General features: G+C 37.2%; 1 protein-coding gene and 2 long non-coding RNA genes across 4 annotated transcripts; 1 reads left to right on the top strand and 2 right to left on the bottom strand.

Moving 5' to 3' along the window:
- Positions 1-316: 316 nt before the first annotated feature.
- LOC106161322 (uncharacterized) lies at positions 317-25,099 on the bottom strand. 2 transcript variants are annotated; one of them, XM_086995202.1, is made up of 33 exons: positions 24,792-25,090; positions 24,192-24,295; positions 22,456-22,641; positions 21,806-22,042; positions 21,103-21,360; positions 20,633-20,830; positions 19,902-20,125; positions 19,454-19,703; positions 18,667-18,822; positions 17,982-18,137; positions 16,980-17,237; positions 16,491-16,688; positions 15,752-15,981; positions 15,299-15,548; positions 14,773-14,928; positions 14,391-14,546; positions 13,986-14,153; positions 13,495-13,572; positions 13,009-13,143; positions 12,551-12,704; positions 12,102-12,244; positions 11,551-11,673; positions 11,252-11,304; positions 9,302-9,394; positions 8,981-9,073; positions 8,833-8,856; positions 3,529-3,682; positions 3,011-3,124; positions 2,522-2,709; positions 2,017-2,139; positions 1,565-1,676; positions 995-1,091; positions 317-754 (listed from the first exon to the last, which is right to left on the bottom strand). In XM_086995202.1, exons 1-33 carry the CDS (start codon positions 24,803-24,805, stop codon positions 577-579), a joined length of 5,061 nt encoding a protein of 1,686 aa, XP_086851328.1. In that variant the 5' UTR covers positions 24,806-25,090; the 3' UTR covers positions 317-576. The 2 variants fall into 2 exon arrangements, 1 of the variants encoding a protein (XP_086851328.1); XR_015331010.1 differs by lacking the exon at positions 317-754 and having other exon boundaries at positions 1,057-1,091; positions 2,571-2,709; positions 24,792-25,099.
- Positions 4,322-6,385, bottom strand: LOC147759741 (uncharacterized). The gene is made up of 2 exons (XR_015331015.1): positions 6,275-6,385; positions 4,322-5,579 (listed from the first exon to the last, which is right to left on the bottom strand). It is a non-coding gene; the product is annotated as an uncharacterized LOC147759741 (long non-coding RNA).
- Positions 6,444-8,324, top strand: LOC147759740 (uncharacterized). Its single transcript, XR_015331013.1, has 4 exons — positions 6,444-6,628; positions 7,492-7,591; positions 7,772-7,875; positions 8,065-8,324. It is a non-coding gene; the product is annotated as an uncharacterized LOC147759740 (long non-coding RNA).
- Positions 25,100-25,956: the final 857 nt, after the last annotated feature.

Genomic DNA, 25,956 nt, shown 5'->3' with positions numbered 1-25,956 from the left:
CTTATGGACTAAATCAAAACTGATGTAAACAAAACCAAATATCCGTTCGTCAGTACAACCACAGTGCGTGTCACTGTCGCAACTATCGCAATCAGTCCAATACAGTCCTGCATACTAGAACAAGAACAGGGGCACTTATCCACTTTCACAATCATCATTTGCAGTCATTGTAATGGAAAGGCAACCTCTTTTAAACAATGTAACACTTCTCTGCACTTCTCTTTTTCAGAATCTTTGTTTGCTGGTACGCAGATGAAACTCCAAGGTCACAAAAACAAAAAAAAATTGATGAATAGAATAAATTGAAATAAAAAAATATATGTTAATTTAATTTAATTCCATTTAATTAGTTAATGAGTTAACAGCAACCTACACATATCATTAATTTTCGGTAACCACATGAATTCAACTTTGAACCATTTATAGCATGTGGACAGATGTATCCTGATAGAAGGGCGCCATGAATTTTTGGACAACGCATTAGTCATGTCAGTTAACGCATTGTTAAAGCTGATTTTCAGCATATTTTTGGAAACGATTCTGTTCAAGGTTTCGCTTTCCTGATTCATAATACACTTAACACTTTTCGTCACTGTCATATTTGTCAACATTATCATACAATGCTTCTTCAAACTCTCCAAAGGCCAAGACGTCGTAATCTGCAACCAGCAATTCGTTCAATGAATTTGTTAACTCCTTAAAAGAAGGTCTTGCCTCCGGTGCCTCCTCCCAACAAGACAGCATGATAGTATACCTGAAATGATCAAACCCATGACGTATAATATGTCCAACCCAACATAACCGTTATCAAAGTAATTGCAGAAAGTGTTGCTTGTAAAGACGTTCGCAATCTTAAATACACAGAATGCATTTTTCAAAGTCCACTGTTAAGAACAGAACAGGACAGAAACCTGCTCGTTCCATAAGCGACACTATCTTCCTGATGGATTAATGTTGAAATCATTTCAAACTATATACTGTCAAATATACTTACATGTCATGTGAACAATGTTGTGGCCTTGGCATCCGGTATCCGTTAGTTATCTTTCTCATCACTTGCTTTGCTGACATACCGGGGTAAGGAATACAGCCTAAATATATGATGTTCTAAGAATATTATTTGCAAAGGGGATCACAAAAGATACAGATTAGTAATAAACAAAGATGGAGGCAATGCGCCGCGAGACAAGAAAAAGTGCGAGAATCTGCAAGAATCCACGGGAGGTGACATTATCATTTTAGCGATAACGGCGAAACTCTAAACACCAGGAATGCCGAATTAGCAAGCACACACAGAAAGGGACACACAGAGCACGACAAATTGGTATTACTGGGCAGTTGACTATCATTCTATAAAAGTGAAGAAACAACAACCTTATGTTGTAAACTTGAATCTCACCGCACTTGTTAACCTTATAGGCCTATCTGACCCGCTTCCCTCCAAATCCTTCACAATCTTGCCAAGTTTTAATCTAAGTTGTGAGACTTTGGACAATCTTTGATGATTCCCATTATACTGCACAAAAACATTGGTATTTCTGTAACATTACACGTAGTGCCTTACCCAATGTGACAATCTCCCATAACAAGACACCATACGCCCAGACATCGGACTGGGAGGTAAATATGTGGTCATTCAGAGCTTCTGGAGACATCCATCGTACTGGAACACGCCCCTAGAAAGAATTTAGAATGGTCAGAATAATTTAGTTATGTGAACATATTTTTACCATTTTCGTATCAAATTCATATTGCATAAAATAAGTTTAGATACAGTGACCAAGTTAATCTTTTAAACGCCCAGACTTAGTGATTATTTGAGATCAAAAGCTCTTCTACCACCCATTTGCAGCAAATGAGCTTTTGCTCTCTATTATCTACAACGTGGAACTTTAAATATGTAGCGGTTAATCACTTATCTTTAACCAAACTTTTATGTTTTTCCAAAAGGAAGAGAGAAGCTTGAGATATTTTTTATCTGTTTCAAACAGTAGTACTAGCCAGCAGCGGTAATACCTGTGACTTCATTTCGTACTGGTGGCTTTCAATCACGTCCCTAGCAAAACCAAAGTCAGAAACCTTGCATCTTTTGTCGTCAGATACCAATACATTTCTTGCAGCAAGGTCTCTGTGCAGTATCTGATAATAATTAATTAACAGATATAAATAAAGAAAGATACATGCTTTTCTAAAATATCGGTAGCTTATCAACAGCCTTGAGACAAGTAAAATGTTATATGAATGAACAGAGTTCTATATATTTACTACAGGAAGTATCATGGTTACTAGATCTATACCCCGTACACAAAGTTATGTGGAACTGAATACAGTTCCTAGCGGACTATCATTCATAGCAAAGGTGTCTAATAAACAGGATAAAAAACGCAGCGTGTTGTTAAATATGTACTTGTACACGTACATGTAGCAGAGTGTGCAAACAAATAAATTACAGTAAATAAATAGTAACCATCCAATTTAATGTGCACCCATTTCACCGAAAAATCTAAAGGTGTATACTAACGGACATAGAAGAAAGAAACGCCATCCCATTTGCCACGTCGAAAGCATACTTCATCAGATCTCGTGATGTCAGTGAAGCACTGGCGCCATATAAATTGCCATACACTGCCTTATTTCGAGCTCGGTCCTTTCGTAGGAAAGTCTGCAGATTTCCGTTAGGAAGGTATTCCAAGACAATCATTGGTACACCTTAATAACAAATCAGAGCCTATTATGCATAGTTATTATGCGACATATTACGCATACGGGTCATCAACTTGTGTTTGAGCACTGAATCCTGTATGTTGGTTTCTTACGTATATCATATTATAAACACACTGCGAATATCAAATAAAAATGCATTAAGAAATCACAATATCATTTTACTTAAGTACATTAAACATGTCCTCATTCAGCGGTATTTACATGTAGGTTTAATATGAGAAGTTATAACAATTAACGGAAAGATTCATATGTCGATTATAAATTAATAGATCAACGTAAAACGTACCTCCATCGCGCGTGCAAGACGCAAATAGAGTGACTACATTTGGATGTGGACGAAGAGTCTGCATCACTTTTAGTTCATCTTTCAAATCTTTGACAAGGGCTGAATCGTGAGGATCTAAAGATTTCACAACAGTGAGTCTTGTTAAATGTGTTATAATATAATTCTCATAGAATAAGATGTTTTATCCGCCCCGGTCAATATTACTTTTTTGAGGTCAGCAAAACAGCACAATGGCCGCATCCAAAGTCGAAAAAAATACATTATTTATCAAATATATTAAGACGGTGTTTCTCTTTTATTTTTATAATTCTATGCAATTATTTTCATACTGTATGCAGTATTTGCGCCATATCATATTTAGTTGGTACATTTTGTGTAACAGTTATACTTTATGCTTTTATCCATTCAACTTAAATTATTCGCATTTTCAATCTCTTTTATTCTGACATTCATAAATCACCAACCCGTTCATATATAGGATACTTTATTGGTATGTAAGAATAAATGAAATAATGTACCTTTTACTGTCTTTACTGCGGCTGCTGTCCACTCTCCTTTACCATAAAAATTATATATTTCTCCCATGTAAACCTGTCCAAAGGACCCACTGCCTATCTCTACATGAACCCTAACATGTTTCCTTGGAATCTCCGTGTTAAGCATCGGAACCTCCACTGCATGAAAAAACACCTTTTATCGCCTTTCATTCATCTACAAAATGTTATCGAAAGATGATCCCTCATCTTTCATCATCCTTTCCTGACGAAAAGGTCATCTTTCACCTTTCATTTGTAAAAGGTCATCTTTTTATCAACTTTTACCTCTCGGAAAGACCGTCATTCACATTTTCATTAACTTTCAGTTTTCAAAAGTTCAACTATCACCTTTTACAGTGCGAAAGGCCACCTTACATTCCAGCTTTTGTTAACTGGAAAGGTCACATTTTGTTTATCTTTTATTTTCTGAAAGCTTAAGACTAATTTTATAATAATGCGTGGTGATCTTTTGTATGTATACTATTTATTTTATGTACAGGACTTAATTCCGTATCTTACATTAAGCGCATTATGGAAAAAGCGAATACTTTTGCAAATTGTTTGCATGATGAAATGTTTTGCACTTTGATTAAAGTATTTAACTGATAGATTGAATGTGGTGATTGCATTTCGGAGAAATAATTATGCAATCTTGCATTGGCCTGAGTTTATGTATAAATATATAGCATTCAGTGCAGTGGAAGAAGTGTTCACCGAATTTCACTTGAGGTAGACATATAATTTTGACGGTTTAAACGACAAACAACTTTCAGAATCGAAAGTAACTTATATTTTTATTCCAATATCGTCAGGGTTTAAATACAGCAAATAAAAAATTATATGTCAGAGGTCACATCTCCATATTTGCCTAGATAATTACTTTCACAGGAAATAATCTCCATGCTTCTGGACAGTAGCTAATTATGTCAGGATTATAGCATTGGTTGCACCAAGTCAAAATAGTGTTTGAGGTCACCTCTCCATAATTTGCCTGGCTAGAGGCTCGTCTCTAAACAGAAAACCACCCCTCCTCGACAAAAAAGGCAATAGGATCTCTCGTCACTAACTTAGTAATTTTCAGTAATGTCAGGATTTTAGCATTGATTGCACCAAGTCAAAATAGTGTGTGAGGTCACCTCTCCATAATTTGCCTGGCTAGAGGCTCGTCTCTAAACAGAAAACCACCCCTCCTCGACAAAAAAGGCAATAGGATCTCTCGTCACTAACTATGTAATTTTCAGTAATGTCAGGATTTTAGCATTGATTGCACCAAGTCCAAAAAGTGTTTGAGGTCACCTCTCCATAATTTGCCTGGCTAGAGGCTCGTCTCTAAACAGAAAACCACCCCTCCTTGACAAAAAAGGTTATAGGATCTCTCATCACTAACTTTGTTATTTGCAGTTATGTCAGTATTAGCATTGATTGTATCAAGTCAAAAATTATAATTACAGTAAATGTCAGAGGTCACCTCTCCATAGTTTGCCTGACCAGAGGATCGTTTCTAAGGAGAAAACCACTCTAAAATTGTTGTGATGTGTTTTAGACTCCAGAGAGCAAGTTTTACCTTTTACATAATCCCTAATAGTAAGGCCCTGGGCATGATGGAAATATTTAACCGAAGTTAGATAGGTAGTAATCAGCTATGCAATTTGAATTTGTTTATATTGGAACTGGTTATATTACTGACAGACTGTTACTGTTTGCATATCCTTCATTCATCTTCCTTACACTTCTGTAGTTAATCTTAATATCAGAGGAAAATTATCAACCATACATAACTGTTTACTTATTCTCTTGCTCAGAGCGAGTCAGTCTCCCCTTTACCATTTTACATGTAGCATGTTTAATTCCATAAATCTGACGGTGAGGGGGTCTGAGGTAAACACAAAGAGGTTATACATGTAGGTTAACAATTTCTATTGTAGCTGCAGACTGGGAATTCATGTATAACAGGAATGCAGCCTTCTTTTAGATGTTCATCTCTTTTCTTGTGACGACAGGCACTGCTTTTTCATCCTTGTGACGCCCAATTCCTTTATAAAAGAAAAGACATACTGAATAATAGAGACATGACAAAAACACTTGACAATATTTTTCTGAGAACTTAATTCTTTTCTATAATGTGCAGCTGTTTTAAATAGTGTCATTTTCGGTTGTATAAGGCTGTATTCCCAGACCTTTTAGATCGATCTATCCCCGCGGGGAGTCTCACTAGATTACTGTCAGATAATCCGGCTTAAATGTCCGTCCCGCCTACTACAAGCTGTAAGGGGGTAATTAACTTTCGTGTCCACTCGGCTGACAGCTATTTAGCGTAAACCCCCAGAGAGTTAGGTAGATCTAAAGTAGATCGATCTAATCTCTGGAAATGGGGTCTAAGTCGAATCCATCCCCTTTCACATTAAAGCACCCCCTTGTAATCCAACACATGGGAATATTCTAACACTTTTAAAAATGACAACCCCTTGTTGTTACCCCGTATCGTGGACGTGCACATACAGTATATTTCCAAAATCCACAGTGAGTAACAGGTCAAACGTTAGAACAGACAAAAGCCAAGCCCAATGAAACTCAGTATAACTCGATCCTTTCTCGAGAGACGGCTAAATTACCCTGCAACATGCAGTGCGTCGAGAAAGATTCCCGCTTTAATCCCAGAAGCATGCTTTGCTATAATTTGTGTTAACATACACTGTGCGAACATTACTGAAATCACTATATCACCTACCTTGTAAAACGATGACCGTCTGCCCCGTGTTTAGTGATCTATATTATTGACTCTTGCTGTTTTAGTCTTGAGTAAAACACGAAGTAAAAGGTTGCCGTGCGAGCTTTTCTGCCATTAATACTGCGTTATAGGTCAATGCTAGAGAATCGGCGCGAAAGATATCCCATTACATACTATCTGCGCATGCGCAACGCCAGGCGGTTGAAAATGCGCGGACTGTAAGTCTGTGTCGGCCAGTCACAGTATATAATTTCCAAGCCACCGTATTGATTATGGTCGACTTCTTTGCAAGATGGCATTTGTTGCGGCGATAATTTAACTGATGAGGATGAAGAGAATGAGTAAATGCATCAGGTAGGTCTAATATAACATTTGAATCAATCATAATAAGGGAACAAACAACCGTGTCACGGACGCCCAAGATGGGTTTTATGCACGAAGAACAGACCGTGCTGAAAAAAGATTATCACGATCGTGAAACAATTGTTAATCAAACACTCTGTCCTATTTATTAGAACACTGCAAAAAGTTTACGTCAAAGTACGGCCATGCGTACAAGTAAAGATTCTGTACATGTATATAACTGGCCTGTATTAATCCCATAGAGTCGACCTACATTCCTTGACCTAAATTCCAGGCAGGGTTATATAATCAATGCACTGGTTCACTCGCAGGGTTCATACAGCACTTTAAGTGCTTGAATCTAGTATATATTGCCCCTTGTACATGTATTCAGTCTGTTTATGACATTAAAAGTACTTGAAATTGTTATTAGCCTTACAAAGGGCTTGTATTTATCATTTTTCCCTAAAAAATTCTGGGATTTGATCAGTTAGAAATTTGTCGAATGATTATTTCAAACCTTGTTTTTAACCTGAATGTAGACATGCTGGGGGAATGCCCTTTTTAATCTGTCAATTTTTTTCTCATGTTTCTTTATCATTAAAATACAAAGTTTGTGTGAATGATGCACCTCTTTTCTATGCAAACTTAAAATGACAGTAAGGCGCATTGAGTTTTTGTAAAGTTATTGATTTAGAGCCTCAGAAGTCATTCAATTTGCTTTTATGTTGCTGTATGAACCCTAAGCAGTAATCATTAATATCTTCATCATTGCATGTAGTTATTTCAGCATTCATATTTTCATTAATGAAAACTGTTTGTATGATATTACACTAAAATAATTCACTATCTTAAGATATCTATTTCCTTTCCAGATGCTATTAAAAGACAGGCTGTCTGAACAGCACATAAAACAAACAAACAAAGTGGATGGACTAAGGCAAAAAAAAAAAAAAATTGGAAGAGAAGAATGGGGTATGTAATACAGGAGCTTATATAAGTTCTGTACAAGGCCCAATCAAGTTGCCTAGCAGTAATCATGAATGCATATTTTCATCATTACTTGTAGCTATTTCATTATTCATATTTCCCTAATTGAAAACTTTTTGCATGATATTACATTCAAATAATTCACTCTTATAATTTATTTACCAGGTGCCATTTAAAGATACTACAGATCTGAAAAGTAGGAGGATGTTCTAAAACAAGCAAAAGGACTGGATGAGCTGAAACAAAAAATATGGAAAAGAAGGAAGGAGGTACTATTATAGAATCACGTTTAAACCTTGTAAAATCTCTCTTTTAAGCCATTTGATGGCTTTAAGTCCATAGTTTGAAAATACTTCTAACATCATAAAAGTTGCCATTGTTTTTATCATATTTGATTAGCATTAAAATGAACTGTTATCCAAAACAGCATTTATCATTACATGCATCCTATTTTTCAGGAGGCAAAAGGCAAAGATTTGGGCAGGCAAAGTGTTCACTTAACAGACGATTCCAGGAAAACTACTCCCAGGAGAGCGGGAAGTTACGCATATATAGTAGGACTAGTGGATCTGGCTGAAAGTACATTTAGAGAACATTTCCTGGGCCTTTCTTGGATTATCAAAACAAAAAATCAAATTTCCTTGGATTATCAAAAACTTTCAAAAGACAAGCGCAACCAGCACAAAAATGTTATAATGGAATAAATTATTAAAATTTATACCATGTGTTGTTCTGTTTATCAATATATTATTAAATCGCCGCAATAAATATTACATTAAAATACGTAACAAAAGAAGGAAAAATGCAGTCTTTTCTTAAATAAAAAGGTTTTAAAAGGTTATCTTTTGTATCTGAAAAGTTGCACAAAAGGCATCTGAAAGTTGGACTTTTTAGCAGGAAAAGGTAGAGAAAAGTGGGTCATTCATATGCCTTTTAGCATGCAAAAAGTTGATGAATGATGAACTTGAGAATACCTTTTCTTCAAGCAAAAGATCGTCTTTTTGCAGCAAAAGGTTTATGAAAGTTAAACTTTTGTGTAGAGAAAAGGTGAAGAAAAGTGGGCCATTTGTATACCTTTTCACTTATACAAAAGTCATTCAAAAGATCGTCTTTTACACCTTTCCTAAAAAAACGAAAGGTCTAGGAAAGGTGTGAGAAGGTGAATAAAAGGAGGCCTTTTGATCGCCTTTCAAGATTTATAAAAGCTGATTTTTCATGCAGTGCTCAAGGTACATCGGAACATCATTGGCCTTCAAAATATAAATTAAGTAATTAAACCAATTATTCCATCGCCTTGAAAAATGTTTCATTTTATCAACTAATGACTTTTCATGACTTTTTATAACAATAAACGGAAAGGTTCATATGTCATACCATTTCAATTTTCCCGTCTAACGATCTGGATATTGAAGTGCCATTCTTCATCTGCAGAGGTATTTCGTATGAATCTACATTGGCAGGTGGCATCTGTAAAAAATTGGAGCAAGTCTTTGTTTATGCCGATTCAATCCTTATTAAAATAACTCGATCTAATAATTCCCCATAAACTACCATGCGTATGTTATAAGAGATTCGTTTGTGTTACTGCTTTAACATACAAATATCATTAAGATTATTTAATTATTATTTTAAAATTTTAAAATCTATTTATTCCTCGCCTTGAAAAAGCTTGCAGTTTATCAAGTTATTAATTACCTCTTCATTTTCCTCGTGTAAGGATCTGTACACTGATGCACCATTATTAATCTGCGGAGGTATTTCGTATGAGTTTACATTGGGGGGTGGCATCTGTAAGGAAAAAAGGAGCAAGATTTACTTATATATATATATACAGGGTTACTACCTAATATGGAATATTTTTTATCATTGTTATTTTTGAGTGTTGATTAAAGTTTTTTGGCTTGATTCATAAAAAAGTATGTCATTGAGTTATAAAAATATTAAGTCTTCTATTGTGAGATATTTTGGTCAATAATATCAAATGTGACATAAGATAACATTCAAAAGAAAAGAACACCCCCGGAAAACCATATCAACAGTTTGATGCCAGTATCAATTTTGAGCTAAGATATTAAAGAAAATTATAACCTCCGGACAGTGATATGTTACACAGTCAAAGAACTCATTACAGTAAATCATGAAAAGTCATCAATAGCGGGTATGACCTCCAGCAGCCGCATGCAGCGCCCTCATCCTACATGGCATACCCTGTGACAAGTTTTTTTAGAGTTTGGATGGGGATATCATTCCACGCAGTGATATTTGCCTGTCGCAGTTCATCACTATTTACCGACCGATAACCATAGCTATTAATTCTGTGAGTTACTTCCGCCCACAGATTTTCAATTGGGTTCATATCTGGGGAGTTTGCAGGCCAGGGCAGTTGCTGAACCCATTGGTTTCGAAGAAAAACAGCGATTCTGCGAGCTCGATGTGGGGTTGCGCAGTCGTCATGGTACACAAACTTGTTCCTGAAGATGACTCTTACAAATCGAAGCATTGTTTGCTGTAGAATGTCTATGTAGGAACCCTAGTTGAGGTTGCCTCCTAGAAAAAACAACTGGTTCTGGACACCGACATAATATGCTCCCCAAACAGAGACGTTACCACCCCCTGCTTCCACCTTAGGCAGTGCACAATCATCCTTTTATGCCTCTCGTACACGTCGGCGGACACGGATTCGACCGTCAACCCCAAAAACTCCCTATCTGGACTCATCACCGAAAACAACGTGATTCCAGTGGTTTAGCTGCAAACACACGTAGTCCCCAGCCCATTGCAGACTACGCTGTATATGGCCTGCTGTTAACAGTGGTTTCAGTACTGGTCTTCGTGCAAAATAACTGGCTTGCAATAAACTCTTGTTCACGAGGGACCTTGTAACGGGCGTTTGAATGACATTCTGCCACTCTTTTCTGAGGACACTGGTTATTTGTACGACCAGCACGGCGCACTCTAAGGAGAAGGCGATCCTGTCTTCTTGGTGTGATACGCTGACAGCCTGGACGAGGTATTGGAGTAGGTGCTCCTGTTGTAGCATTTCTTTGGAGGACTTTACTAACAGTTCCTGATAAATGTTGCATTGCCTGGCAATGGTTGTCAGTTTCTGGTCTTTTTCTCTGAGAGCAACATTCCCATAGCAAGCTGCGTTGCTTAGCTGTTGAACCATATCTTCTCTAAGGTACCTGTCAAGTTTCAGAGCGATCCCTTTGTTGCTTATCTAAATACACTCCAAAGATTGGCCAAACCCATGAGTTTTTATACAAGGGCAGAAATTGCCGAAAAGACCCTCCCTCACATTTCTGATCACAGAACATGCAACTGCATGCATCAATTGTTTCGAGAGTTGTGTGGTAATTAGGTAACACACCTGGCTACTCAGGGAGTGACACCTCAGATTTGGATGTAAAGTAGTTAGAGAGAAAATAAATATTTTGTAGAAAATTTACTCGCCAAAAAAAATATTCCATATTAAGTAGTAACCATATATATATATATATATATATATATATATATATATATATATATATATATATATATCGATTTAATATTTACTTAAAATAGCTTGATTGAATAACTTAAACTAATTGTGTCTGTTATTTGAGATTCTTTACTGTAATTGATTTAAACACCAATCTCAACTACCTGCATGAGTTCTTCAGTCATTTTAGTTTCACCATCTTCTTTTTGCCTTTTATCTGAAATATCACGCCACATAAGAGATGATTACTTAGTTTTATATAGTTTTCCATATGTTCTTTTAATGTGAATTGTCAAATATTTTGTGTCGTTTCCATTACTGTTCAAGTTATGACGTAAACAGTAAAATCTCAAAACAATGTTGAACAAACTGAAATTTCCGATTGTTATCTAAAATAATTACAATAACGTTTGGCCTTTTTTTAGTTCCAATGATTAAAGTCCAAGTTAAGTAAATAATATACCTGTATTTTTTCTACATCTCTTTCGTCTGACGAATACAGCTATGACCACAGAAGAAATAACTAGAAGAAGTGCAGAAACTGTGACAGCCGCTATTGTACCCACAGGGACATCCGTGTTGGACACTGCAAAAATTTACGTTAATTGACAATGGATCCAATGGATCAATGAAAATAGACCCTATAGGGAGTTAAAATAAATACATGTAAAAAATACAGATGAAAATATTTACTTATCAGTATCTGTCTACCTTGCTAAGTAAGCCAAACTATCAGATTGCCTATTTAGTTTGCAAATTTATCTGTTTTTGCATCTCGACTGGAATACACATTACAACACACGCGCGCATGCAAGCATGCACACACATACACATACACACACACACACACACACACACTTTATGCTGATGCACTTTTTACCAAAATTCATGGGCAATGATTGAAAAGTACAAAAGTTTATTTTATGAGTTCATTTTATTAGTGCAATTCTGGTTGAATTTGTGTCACTAATTAGAACAACAACAATTAGAAGGTTGTATTCATTCAAAGCTAACCCGTAATCCTTGTTTCACAGTCTTGACCAGTATATTCCGCCTGACAAATGCAGTCCCGCTCAATGCCATTGGCTCCAACAGGAATACAAGCAGCTCCGTTACGACAGGGATTTTCTCGGCAAACTTTTCTGGTTGTCTCGCATCTTAAAAGATTACATCCATGTGCTTTATTTAATTGCCATTTTGAAAAGTATTTGCCATATGTTTCACACGTGTTATCCCAATAAATTTGAGCGCACAAGAGAAAAGGGCGTTAATACTGGTTCACTACAAATGAATGCTTAATGTACTCGAAAAGTGTCCATTAAGTTAATGTTAAATCTTGCTTCCTTTGCAAAACTATGGACCTTCCGCTGTGTTTTTGTTTCCATGTGTGTATGTGAATGTGTGCGTGTATGAGTGTGCGCGCGTGCATGTTTTTTGATAACAAGAAATTTGTACAAACTTACCTGTCTCCGGTGAAATTTCCATTTGGTAAACACAGGCAGTTGTAGCCTGCCTCCAAGTCCTGACACATGCCGCCATATTTGCAGTCGTGGATTGGAAACCCAGTGCTGTTACTGCACTGATTTGCTTCATGCTCACATCTCAGACCACTATATGCTGGGAATGCCGAGAAAGAGGGTGTATAAGCTAATACTTTAAAGTGAACAAATGTATTAAAAGAATCATCATTTAAAAAGTCTTTGTTGTTAAATTATTATGTAAAGTGATATGAGTAAGGCAAATACGGCAGAAGGGTTGAAGTATCAGCCTTTAGATGTCTAACAGTATTAGAAGCACTGGGAACGTTTCGGAAATGTTACACATATAGTCTTCTGCCTTTGTCTGGATACTATGCATAAAAAGTTAACTACAGAATCAATACTATTTGGGCAATATATCAAGATCTAGTGGAACCACTAACTAGTTTGTCCTGCCTTGTGGGCCGTGGTACAGTCACAGGTGAATCCATTCACAACAGGTGTGCACAGGGCGCCATAGTAACACGGTATAGAGTCACAATGGTTGGTCATTATCTCACAGTTTCGGCCTGTGTAACCTGAATAGAACAGCACTACACAGTTCAACAAGACAAGTCATCAAAGCTCTCTATGAATTGAAAATATCAACAACCGTATTTCAAACCTTAGAGGCCAGCCAAGCTAATAATATTTACCAAGATTTACCAATTTACTGTTCACTAAGCTTCTTTAAAGGTTCTTCTGTCGTAAAAAGCAATCAAACTTTCAAACATATTTCAAACATTGTTATAGGTAAATATGGATTTTTGTCAATGATAAGGCGTGTATCCCAACTACCTGTTTTGAAACGGTCATAAAGGTTAACAACAGACAAGACGGAATGTCTTGAAGAGCTTTTTATGTGTTATTGGCCAGTGCCCAAGTCTTACCTGCCGGACACATGCAATAGTAAGTGTGGCCGTGAGGATAGCAGGTTCCAATATTGGAACATGAACTGAGGGAACATACTGAAATAGTCGAAAACAAATACATTTGTAATAAAGGTATTGCAAGAATGGATCGGACTGACTTTACGATATTGCTTCGGTTTCAAAAACGGTAAGTATTAAGTATTGTTTCTTCTAATATATTGATGAAAGCAAAGGCAATAGTATCTTTGACTTTAATTAACTTTACAACTGAACAGAATGCCGAACAAATATAAATAAAATACATATTAAATGAAAGAATAAATCCACCAACTGCTAGTTAATGTTTTCAATGAAGATCAACAGACGTTGTTGGCAACGTAAAGAAAGCAGAAATCTCTCAATTCGCCTCACCAATATCAGTGTATTTGTCCAGATGATTGGCTGGTAGATATATTCATTAAATATGACACCGAGTAACTCAGGTGTATTCCTGCTGTAGGGCAGCTTACCAATATCTGTACAGTTGTCCAAGTGAGTGGCCGCGGTCATCAGAGTGGTGGTATTAGCTGGACACTCCTGACAGGACAGGCTCTGTTTGGTGTCCTGGTAGAACCCTTGGGGACAGGCCTGGCAGGGGTAGAACCCATCAAACGAATACTGGCCAAGAGGACATTCATCTGAATACAGAGAAAGAGTGACAAATTGTAGAAATAGTAAAGTTTCTGTATTAATGAATTCAATTTATTCACATTGATTTTCTTGTACTTTTGCATCACTGTCAATTTCTCTGTATTTTAGACCGAGGTAATATATATAAAAGCAAAGAAAGCTTTTATATATATATATTACAAAACGTCAGTCTCAAATTTCTAAAGAACAGCCATTCCAAATGTTTAAAAGCTCTTTTTCCTCACTTTTACAGTCAGTGACGCTGCCCTTCCCCGTGCCGAGGGTGATACTCCCATCAGAACACTGCTCACAGTAGGTGATGTTCACAGAGTAGGAGTTCACAGGGCACTCCAAACACGGCGGCAGACCAGTGGCAGATACGAAACCGGCAAAACAAGTTGCTGCAAACATTGAAATTGAGCAATTAATCAAAACATATATGCTTTTGGCATAGACGACCGGTTTCTTACCTAGGTGATGTGAAATTACGAAATGTAAAGCAAACTATCTGTTTTGTACAGGATGTCTGTGTCCAACTTACCCCAACATTAGTGTACCTTGCTTTAAAAAGGCAACACATATATCTTGTGCCTACTCTCAGATCCCCAGACCCTGTGCTCCACTTACCCCTGCAGTCCTCTATCTTATTGCTGCCTATGCTGTATGTCCAGGTACCTGCTGGACACGACATACACCTGGTCTGGCCATGCATGTCCTGGTACGTCCCTAGTGGACAACGGTAACACCTTCCACCTGACCTGTACTGGCCTGATGGACACTCCACTGAAAGAAAATGAAATATGTAAGATATTCATCTTTCCTTTATTTGTTTCGGGAAGCAAATGGGAGGGGATAATTCAACAATTAGTGGAAGTGAAGTAAGTGACGCAAATATTTGGTTCAAAACATTTTTTCATAAGTCTGATTTGCCCAATATTTTCTCTCCTTGTAGATCCCTCCTTTACATAAAAAATCAACAGTGATAAAAAGTTATATAAACAAATATGTAAATATCAACAAAACATGAGTCATAAATGCGACTCAAATGTCCACTTAGACTCCAGTAGAATTAGCTACATAAAGGGAGCCCACTGTTGAATGTCCATTTCAAAATAATATGTTGACTGAAAATATCACAATCATTGAAACTCACAGCAAATGTTATTATCAGTTTGGTATCTAATTTTGCTGTTGCTGGGACATATGTAGGCTATGGGTCTCTCTTGAACAGAGCCTAACTGGGCCGTCACTGTAGGACATTCAGGTCTTCCGGTCAGCTGCTTCACAGGAAGTACTGCGTTTTCTCCTTCATTAAAGCGTGTTAAGACAAATTGTACCATTGTGTGGTAGTCGGAGTCTGAAATGGTTCTCGGGGTAAAGGCGAAGGTCATATAAACGTCCACCTAAATAAAACGTAGTATGTAAGATACGTGAATAAATCTTGTTAAAAGAAATACAACACTGAGTGATCTGTATTCAGTTAAATTTTGCATTTTTCATATTTCGCTTCATCTGAATGCTTTATAATATTCTAATACGATAACTATGGCATAATGTTGGTATTGTAAAGAGGTGAAAATAACAATAAGGTGTTAAATACATGAACCTGTGTGGGACTCAGTATCCACAAGGATGTGTCTCGGACTAAGGCTGTCATATTAGCCCCTCGTACATAAATTCTTCCCAAAGAAACCTCCAAGGCATCAGTAATTGCCCCGATTTCACTGTTAAAATGTTTCCCGTAATCTTGAATACAAACATCATTAAGCTCCGGTCCTCCCCCGTCTGTCTCGTATGTTTGTTGCAAGGAAAATGTAAAAAGTGCTTTGCTCGTGGCTGGAAGAGCAAAAAATAAGTTTGGGATATATTTCCGAATTGAATTTAAATGTATCGCTAAAAACGACTATGATAATAATATTTTTGATTTCCTGTTTTCTCTGAATTTTATTCACATATAAATTTTAATTTTCACTGGTTTATCGTCGTTGACATTTAGACACAATATGATAAATCTTTCACCATGAAAAAAATTCCACAAAATTTCAAGGTAATCGTACTGTCAGTTAGATACATGTATACAAAGGTATATGCATTTATAATAGAAACAAGTGCATATACCTTTTGCATGTAAACAATAACAATGGATGAAATTGTCAACATTTCCAGCCAATAGAGGTTTATTTACTTTACTTCCATTTGTTAAAAAACAATGAATTTGTTCAAGGAGAACAAATGAAAGACTACCACGTTTATCATATCTTCTGTGCAGTATGAAAGTCCAAATTGAATCCACAGAGGGATTCTTAACACTCGAAAAAATTGAAGGCAGGCTGCCTCAAACATACCAGCACAATCTGGCACATATTTGCCAGGTACCCAGTCTTTGTTGCCATCACAGGTATATCTGAGATTTCCAGAGGTATGTTCAAAGGCATAACCAGTGTTACAAACCATTAAACAGGTAAAACCACCTCCTGGTGACATAGTGCATCTCTTCTGACCATTTGCTGGGGCAGGCAGAGCCCATAGTGTGCAGTTAGCAGCTGAAATGGTACTGTTTTTATTATCATGGATGGCAAATATTGGTCAAACACCTGTCAGAAGAACGATGTTTTTTCTTTTTTTTTTTTTTTTTGAAATCGGTACATATGCCAATATTGAAAGGCTCAATCAGTCCTTCCACAAAGACCAAGCACACAAAACACAAACACTGGTACAGAGGGATAAAGAGAGATAAAGAGAAAGAAGATAGAAGCAATATGGGATTGAACAGCTGGACAAAAGAAGGATTCAATTACATGTATGATTAAGTTTCATAATACATATCCACCAACCTTTGACGGCCACATGAAATCTACACTGGTCAATATTGTTCATCATATCTCTGGCCGTCACCACTACAGGGGACAGCAGGCTGTCTATGTCCGAGGCATTATAAGTCATTTCTGCGGGTTCATAGGTCACCGTGGCCCCAGCACTGGCCACCGCCCCCGTGAACTGGACTGACTTGGGCACTGTGTTATTCTCTATGTACACTATCACAGGGTCGGGGCAGGTGACTCTGGGGGGTGTATCATCCGGGAGCACGTGTGCTGCAATACATGCACGACCATTCGTAATATCAGAAAATCGACGATGATGCCAAACAGTTAGTTTGACAGATTTGTCATTTTTAAATTATTCAAAAGAAAAAGAAAGAAATGTTCAACAAACGCAAGCATGTATTTCATGGTGATCAACACATACACCTAAACCGAAACCCTTAAAAGAATCTTTGTCAAAGAGCCAGTGGTAACTTTTGTGTTTGATTCTATGTGTAGGCCAAGCACTTGCGACTACCATCGCTCAGCCATTCAGTCTCATATGAAAGAAAAAAAGCTTCATTACAACCTAGATCGATTTTTGTTTAATCAGTCAAGTTTTAAACACCTTCAGTAAGACATGGGGCTTATTTAACTCAATTTGATCATGGATAGGTCGGTCGCAGTAACAAATCAACAACCGTGTTCAAACCAACGTACTTTTCCTTGTACGTTTGCATAACAGTCAATTTTTCTGTATTCTAGATTGAGGGAATCACAGTATAACAACTACAGCTTTTAAAGCGAATTTAAATGGAAATAAATCGAAGGCACTGCTGAATTTTGAATTACATTTTAAATGGTGAAATTATGTTTTTTTGAAATACAATTGTAATACTGTTTTTAAATGATATATATAAGCTTGCTAGTAAAACGTAAGTCTCCAATGTAATACACTTATACATATTATTATAAAATAAAACAAATGGTAATATTTCTTAATAACTGCAATTCTAAATGTTTTTGTTTTCTCACCTTCACAGTCTGTGATGCTGTCCTTCCCAGTGCCGTTTGTGGCATTCACTTCAGGGCACTGCTCACAGTAGGTGCTGTTGACAGAGTTAGAGTTTACAGGGCACTCCAAACACGGCGGCAGACCAGTGGCAGACACGAAACCGGCAAAACAAGTTGCTGCAAACATCGAAAATGCTTAAACAAATATGTGTGTGTGTCTAGAATGCCTGGTTCCTTATCAAGGTGATGTGAACTTACAAAATGTAAAACAATTTATATCTGTTGTTCATATTAATTTCCAAATGTAAAAATACAAAATTAGTCAAGTGTTTTTATTATGCCAAAACAGTTTCATTATAAAAATGAGTGTGAAAATAGTTTCATAGCTTTACATATAAAATTTAGCTTTTGTTTGAACAGGTATAAATGGAATGCTGAAGCATAATCAGATTATTATTGCTGCGAATTAATATTTTTTATGCACCATTAAGTGTTATAGTGCAAAATATATTTCTAGTCTTAAACAGGATAAAAAACATACATGTACCAGTATATTAGATTTTTGCTCACAGTTTTGTTCGTATATATTACGTTCTTACATTTATGTACAGGATCAGTCGTCCCTGTACCCTACCTACCTCTACTTTAGTACTTTGCCTTAAAAAGTCCTCCTATAAAATATTCCCAAACCCTGTGCTCCACTCACCCCTGCAGTCATCTATATTATTGCTGCCCATACTGTACGTCCAGGTACTTGCTGGACACGGCGTACACTCAGTCTGACCCTGAATGTCCTGGTACGTCCCCAGTGGACACAGGTGACACCTATCACGTGACCTGTACTGACCTGATGGACATTCCACTGAAAGAAAATGAAATGTAAATAAAAAGGTATTAATCTTCCCTTAATTTGGCCTCTTAATTCCACAGATGAGTGCCCTGAGAGATAAGACAAAATTGCACGATGATGTTCCATTCAGAGCCAGTAATTAATTATGTATAATAATTAATTATATAACACTAAGATATTACTTCTGTGGTACCCCTAGTTTAATTACATGTAACAGTTATCTCTAGATTCATTACTTTTATTAGAGATTTCAGAAATAAAAGTCCAAACTTCATATTCCCTGCTTTTCTTTCTTTTTTCGTTATTCGCTTAACCAAATTTTTGCAGACATCATGGAAGGGGATAATTCCAAAAAAGTGGATATTAGAGTTTACCAAGTGACGCAAAAATATGGTTCAACATTCTTCAGAAGTCTGATTTGCCCTATATTTTCTCTGCTTGTAGAACCATCGTATACATAAAAAATCAACAGTGATAAAAAATATAAAAATATATGTAAATAAAAATGTCAACAAAATATGAGTCACAAACGTGACTCAAAAGTTCACTTTTTGTAGAACAAGCTACATAATAGGAGACCACTGTTGAATGTCCATTTCAAAATAATATGTTGACTGAAAATATCACAATCATTGAAACTTACAGCAAATGTTGTTATCAGTTTGGTATCTAACTTTGCTATTGCTGGGACATATGTAGTCAATGAACCTGTCTCGAACAGTGCCTAACTTGGCTGTCACGGTGGCACAACCGCTTCGTCCCGTCAGCTGTTTCACAGGTTTTACTTGGTTTCCTCCAGTATTAAATATTGTTGAGACAAATATGTGCATGTTGAGGTATTCAGAGTCTGAAATGTTTCTCGGAGTAAAGACGAAGGTCATATTAAGCTCCACCTATATAAAACGTAATACGTATAATATGTGAACAAATCTTTATGACAGTAATACAAATATTGAGTGATCTGTATTCAGTTAAAATGAAATATTCAGATTAAGTTTTCATCTTAATGCATCATTACATTCTAATACCATTTCATCATTTCAGTATTATAAAGAAGTGAAAATGGCATCAATTGCATAAAGTAAATGTACCTGACTGGCGCTCAGTATCCCCATGGCTGTGTCGCGCACTATAGCTGTCATATTAGCCCCTGGTACATAAAATCTATTGAAACTAATCTCGAATGCATCAGTAACCGCCCCGATTTCACTGTTAAAATGCGATGTGTAGTCTTGGATACAAACGTCATTAAGCTCTCCCCCGGCTGCATCATATGTCTGTTGTAAGGAAAAGGTAAAGAGAGCCTTGCTTGTGGCTGGAATATATCAGTAAAATATACTTTTGGAATGTGTTTCTTGATTGAATTAAAATTACCACTGAAAACGTTTTTGTTGCCTGTTTTCTTTGTATTTTTATTCATTTATAAGTCTATATTCTACTTGTTTATCGTCGCTGACATTTATACACAATATGATAAACCTTTCAACATAAAGCCAGGAAACCAGTAAAAATGTTCATAAAAAATTAAAAGGTAAGCTTACTGTCAATTAGTGACTAATAACAGGAACAAGTGTTTACTTCACCTTTTTGCATGTGAACAATAACAATGGATCAAAATGTCAACATCTGCAGTCAAGTCAAGTCCATATACTTTCATCAGTTAAAAATGCATTTGTTCAAGACGAACATATAAAATATTTTCCTTTTCATCCCATTTTCTGTACAGTACATAAGTCCATGTTGAATCTCCAAAGAGATACAATCGCTGAGAGAAAAAAAAATAAAAGGAGGACAAATTGAAGGCAGACTGTCTCATACATACCAACACAATCTGGCACGTATTTGCCAGGCACCCAGTCTTCGTTGCCATCACAGGTATAAGTGAGGTTTCCAGAGGCATGTTCAAAGGCATATCCATTGTCACATGTTAATATACAGGTAAAACCACCTCCTGATGACATAGTGCATCTCTTCCGACCATTGGCTGGGGCAGGCAGAGCCCATAGTGTGCAGTTAGCAGCTGAAATATTACTGTTTTCATTATCATGGACGGCATATATTGGTCAAAGAACAGAAGATCAATGGTTTTATTGCTAAGATCGGAATGTATGCTATATCGACTATCATGCTAAATCAGTCATTCTAAAATGACACAGCACACAAAACACAATACAGAGAAAGAGAAAAAGACAATTGAAGAAAGATAAAACATGTGATTGACTACCCGTATATAGAACAAAAATAGAATGTAATTACATGTATGATTAAAGTTCATAATATATATCCACCAACCTTTGACCGCCACATGAAATCTACACTGAGCAGTATTGTTTATCATATTCCTGGCTGTCACCACTACAGGGGTCTGCAGGTTGTCTATGTCCGAGGCATTATAGGTCATTTCTGAGGGTTCATATGTCACTGTTGTCCCAGCACTGGCCACCGCCCCCGTGAACTGGACTGACTTGGGCACTGTGTTATTCTCTATGTACACTATCACAGGGTCGGGGCAGGTAACTCTGGGGGGTGTATCATCCGGGAGCATATGTGCTGAAATGCATGCACGACAATTTGTCATATCAGAAGTTTGATGGTAATACCATACAGTTACCGGTAGAAGTTTGATAGATTTGTCATTTTTAAATTCTTCAAAATAGCGATCAAAACACACACCAAAACTGAATCCCTTTAAAGACTCTTTGTCAAAGAGGCAGTGATAACCTTTGTGTTTGATTCTGTGTGTAGCATAAGTAACAGACACTGCCACCACAGAGCCTTTCAATTTCATATGAAAAAAGATAAGAGCTGTGATTTACAACTTAGATCAATATTTGTTCAAACGGTCAGGTTTTGAACACCTCCAATAAGACATTCAGCTTTATAAAACTCAACTTGATCATGGATATGCCTGCTGCTGTAAAAAAACCAACAACCGTTTTCAAACCAACGTAACATAATTCTTTTAACTATAAACTGGCAATTGGTATATACTTACTTCTAATTCTTATCTCCACCATACAAGATACTGTGTTTCCTGTTGGGTCCGTGGCGGTATAGGTGACAATGACGGGCTCGGTCAGGGTCAGATTTGGCAGGAAGGTGGCAGGACTGACGGTGACGGTGGCCATGCCGGAGTTGTCGGTGGCTGCTGGTGAACTGATGTCTGCTGTGTAGTATTTGTTCACATATAACACCTCTGGAGGACAGTTCACTAACTGGGGTGATTCCACGTCTTTAAAAAAATAGATACAATCAGATCAACATTAACCATAATGCTTGTTTTATTTCTGATAAGAAAATGCTTATTTCTCAATAATGTATACAGGTAGCTTAAAATGTATATCAAAAATAAGATAAGTTATGCAAGCTCCTGTGTTGCACATTGTATATCAGTTTTCGCCATGCTGATCTGAACCTCTTCCTGGCCCTACAATGAAAGGTACCGGAGGAGATAAGATTGTGCCAGAAGTGTGCGTCATATGACGTCGAATGGTGTACGACGTGAATCTGCCTGGTCATTTTTAGTTGGAAGTTCACGAGAGTGAAGCCCAAGTTGAGGAAAATTTTTCGACGGCATGTAAGATGAGATATTTTTCTTTCCTAATTTTGAGAGATATATATAGAATTACGACGACATCAACTGACCTTCACAGATAGGAACAGATGCATTCCACTGCGGTTTGCCTCCCACCATAATACACATGAGCGGGAACTCGGGCCTGGGCTCATACCCCCCACGGAGACAGGTAAAGGAGACCAGAGAGCCTTGCTGATAACTGGTGGCGATCTGAACCCCATCTGCTGGACGTCCTGGGTCAAGACAGGCGTCACCTGGTAAACATAAGGAAAACTCACGTAATATACATGCACAGAAGGGTTTAAAAAGTACTGCACCATTTTGCATAACGCATATTAATATTCTCTAAGATATCCACGTGGTGTCAATATGGCCACCATCCTTCTTGGCATAGCCTGATAACGGTTCACTAATCTTCTGGGGGCTATGTTGGCCCAGGAAGTAATGAAACTATTGTTTAGAGCGTTTCTGGTAAAGGGGCGAACTTCAGCCACTTGTTTTCCAATCTCATGCCCAATTTACATGATGATCGGTTGTAATGTAAAATTAAAACTATGGATACCCTTATAGCAATGAACATAATTGCATTAGTGGTGACACTTTTTTTCTAGGGGCGTATATTTGCCATTGGATTATGGACCAGTGGTCAAAAAGTTTTTTTAACAGATGAGCCGTGAGTGAGTAAGGAGCGGGCAGCGCACTTTAGCGTTACTGACTTGATTGACATGTTCTTATTATACTTATACAGAGGAATGTGATGTATAAACGGGAGAAGGTCGCTGGAGGTAGAAAGAAAAATAGATAGAAAGCGGCGCGGGAACCAACTGGAAGGAAGTAAATAATGAGTATGAAAGAACATAAAGGTGCTGGGGTTTCTACATCGCGAGACAACAAAAGCAAAAGTCAATACTATTTTCACACATTCCTAAGTGGAGTGATTCTTTTGATCGAGATCAGTCGCTTTGACCTTGGCCGGTTGCACTAGGTGAGGTTACTTGATCACCGATGGCAGCTGTTTTCATTTTTTAAACAAGGAAGTAAAATCTTGATTCGGCTTTCATACCTAATTTTCATTAATTGTAACTTTGATATTAGTTTATATCAAACAATATATTGTGGACATTACCTTGATAACAATTATATATCATTTAAATAAGATAATGTATTGAACAATTGTGTATAATGTATTTTACGCAAAGTATATAACCATGTTTGTCTTTGCGTAAGACAATATAACGGGATGTTCGCAAGCCCCGTTGCACGCCTAACAGGTTCGGACACTTGCCTCTTCTCGGTTTACTATAATGTACTGCTGCCAATCAGAATTTATAGTAAATTAGAATGGAAATTATGTACTACACTGTAAATGTATATTTGTGACAAAGGTGCCTGTTTATTTTATTTTATTTTTTTAATTGGATCATCATATAACTCATATAGCACGGACAAGAGAGCAGACAAAGTAACTTGACGAGAAACCAGCACAAATATAATCAAAGCTGCACAGGTTTGGAACCCTGAGCATGAGAATGACATGTATTTTTTATTAGCGTACATTAGCCCTTGAATTGCAGTCTATTTAACTTAAATTTCAAGAGGGGTTCTTGTTCTTAAACAGTTGACCTTTTTTGCCGCGACGAGGGCTATTGAGCGAATAATATAATGTGCTTGAAACAAAAGCATGTGGAAGCGTGGTGTGAGTAAAAATCAATTTGTAATGATTATACGATAGGTATTTCCTGATATCTAAAACAAAGCACGTTTGCTGCAGTAAGTGTAGATTTACATAGTTCCTTCTTCTTACCTTTCGATACCTCAATGACTGTAGAAGTTACAATTACATGTATGCACAGATATGTCCACCTGTGAAACGCCCTCTTTTTGCCATTCATTACAAGACCACCAAACCTGAAACGACATACATGCAGCCCGATGTTACTTAACTACATAGATGCTGTGTGAGGCGAGTTGCTTATGAAGTCTTACAGGGCAGGAGTACAAGCAAATATTTAATGTGGTTTCTGTGGCACTTACACTTATATAGGAAAAGTAAGGGACATCTTATGGTCGTGGTGGAATATAAAGGCTAACTCATTATCAAGAACACCCCACCCCATAAAGGAGTTTCTTCCAAAAACGTTTGTGTGTTGGAGGGGAGGAGATGTGTCTACTTGGTGTTTTATAAACGCTGGCATGGGGAATCATACGTTGACCGTTGGCTCGGAGAGCTGTTTTTTTTTTTTTTTTTTTTTTTTTTTTTTTTTTTTTTTTTTTTTTTTTTTTATGGGGACAATTGAATCAATATCAGACTCTGCCATTGCGGGTGATTGGCACAATAAAGTGACCCTCAATTATTGAAATACGTGTGTGTATGTGAGCCCATTTTCACTGCACTTACACTTACCTTTTACATAACATCCAAGACTAGCAGCTTGTTAACTTCTTAATCTGTTGTCCTAATTCCGTACATGTGCACTCCTCTTTCTAGAAGTTCAGTTTGTGCGAGGTTTGTTAACAATACAATGTCACACCTGTTGCAATCCCATTCATGTCGAACGATTTTTCTCCAGGGTCGATCACGTCAATCATAAAAGATTTTTTTGAGCGCTCGATCATAAAATATTATTTTAACCGCTAAAATAATAACGTTTACGTTTTATTATGCAGACATAACCTACCTGGAGATGGAGCTTATTGTAGTTCAGGTTTCAACGTACAGTATGTGCAGAGTTTTCTTGACCTAATTTTACGTTACATAAAGTCAGTGGTACAATGTGCTTGGTGTTTTGTTACTCTCTGTCTACACAGGGCGATTTAGGCTTCGTTCACATGCAATGTCTATTTTCTATTTTCTATTTTCTATTTTCGGTATGTCTTATGATCACGGTCTGTGCACTGAATATCCCGCGGCGTAATTACTGGCAGCGCGAGCCAGTTACTTATAGTAACTTATAGTAACTGGCTCGCGCTGCCAGTAATTACGCCGCGGGATATTCAGTGCACAGACCGTGATCATAAGACATACCGAAAATAGAAAATAGAAAATAGAAAATAGACATTGCATGTGAACGAAGCCTTAGTCTATTTAGTCTGATGAAAAGACTTTACTTCAGTTTTGTAAGAGAATACAACGGCGACCCCTGTAGCCTGTGGAAAGTGTTTGTGCTTACACCGTGTTAGTTACTGGTTGAGTGGGGTGTATCATTTACTGCTTGGTTGTCACAGGTATTTGTGACAAGGGTGCCAAGGTGAATCACAGTACTAATCCATAACCAATGGCACCGTTTGCCCTCCAAAGCGGGTCCGTAAATCCACGCCAAGGGAGTAATAGTTTGGTTTCCGCGAGCTGTATTTCCTAGAAAAAAAAGACCCACCCCCACCCCCACCCCCGTTCAAATAAGCCTGCATCCACCCCGGCACCCTCCCATTTTGCTTCAGAGCCATGTCAGTTGTAATTTACATTTCGGTACATTATTTGCTATTCCTCGCCAATTCGTCGGATTTTAAGGCATTATAACCCTCGCACATCTGAGGTTAATATAAAGTGTATTCCCCCCAAGAAAGGTCGA

Source organism: Lingula anatina, chromosome 9, assembly GCF_051362555.1.
Source record: "Lingula anatina isolate TDL-2025a chromosome 9, LinAna3.0, whole genome shotgun sequence".
Taxonomy (NCBI): domain Eukaryota; kingdom Metazoa; phylum Brachiopoda; class Lingulata; order Lingulida; family Lingulidae; genus Lingula; species Lingula anatina.
The sequence above is the reverse complement of the archived record's forward strand: the minus strand, read 5'-3'. Positions and strand labels throughout refer to the sequence as shown.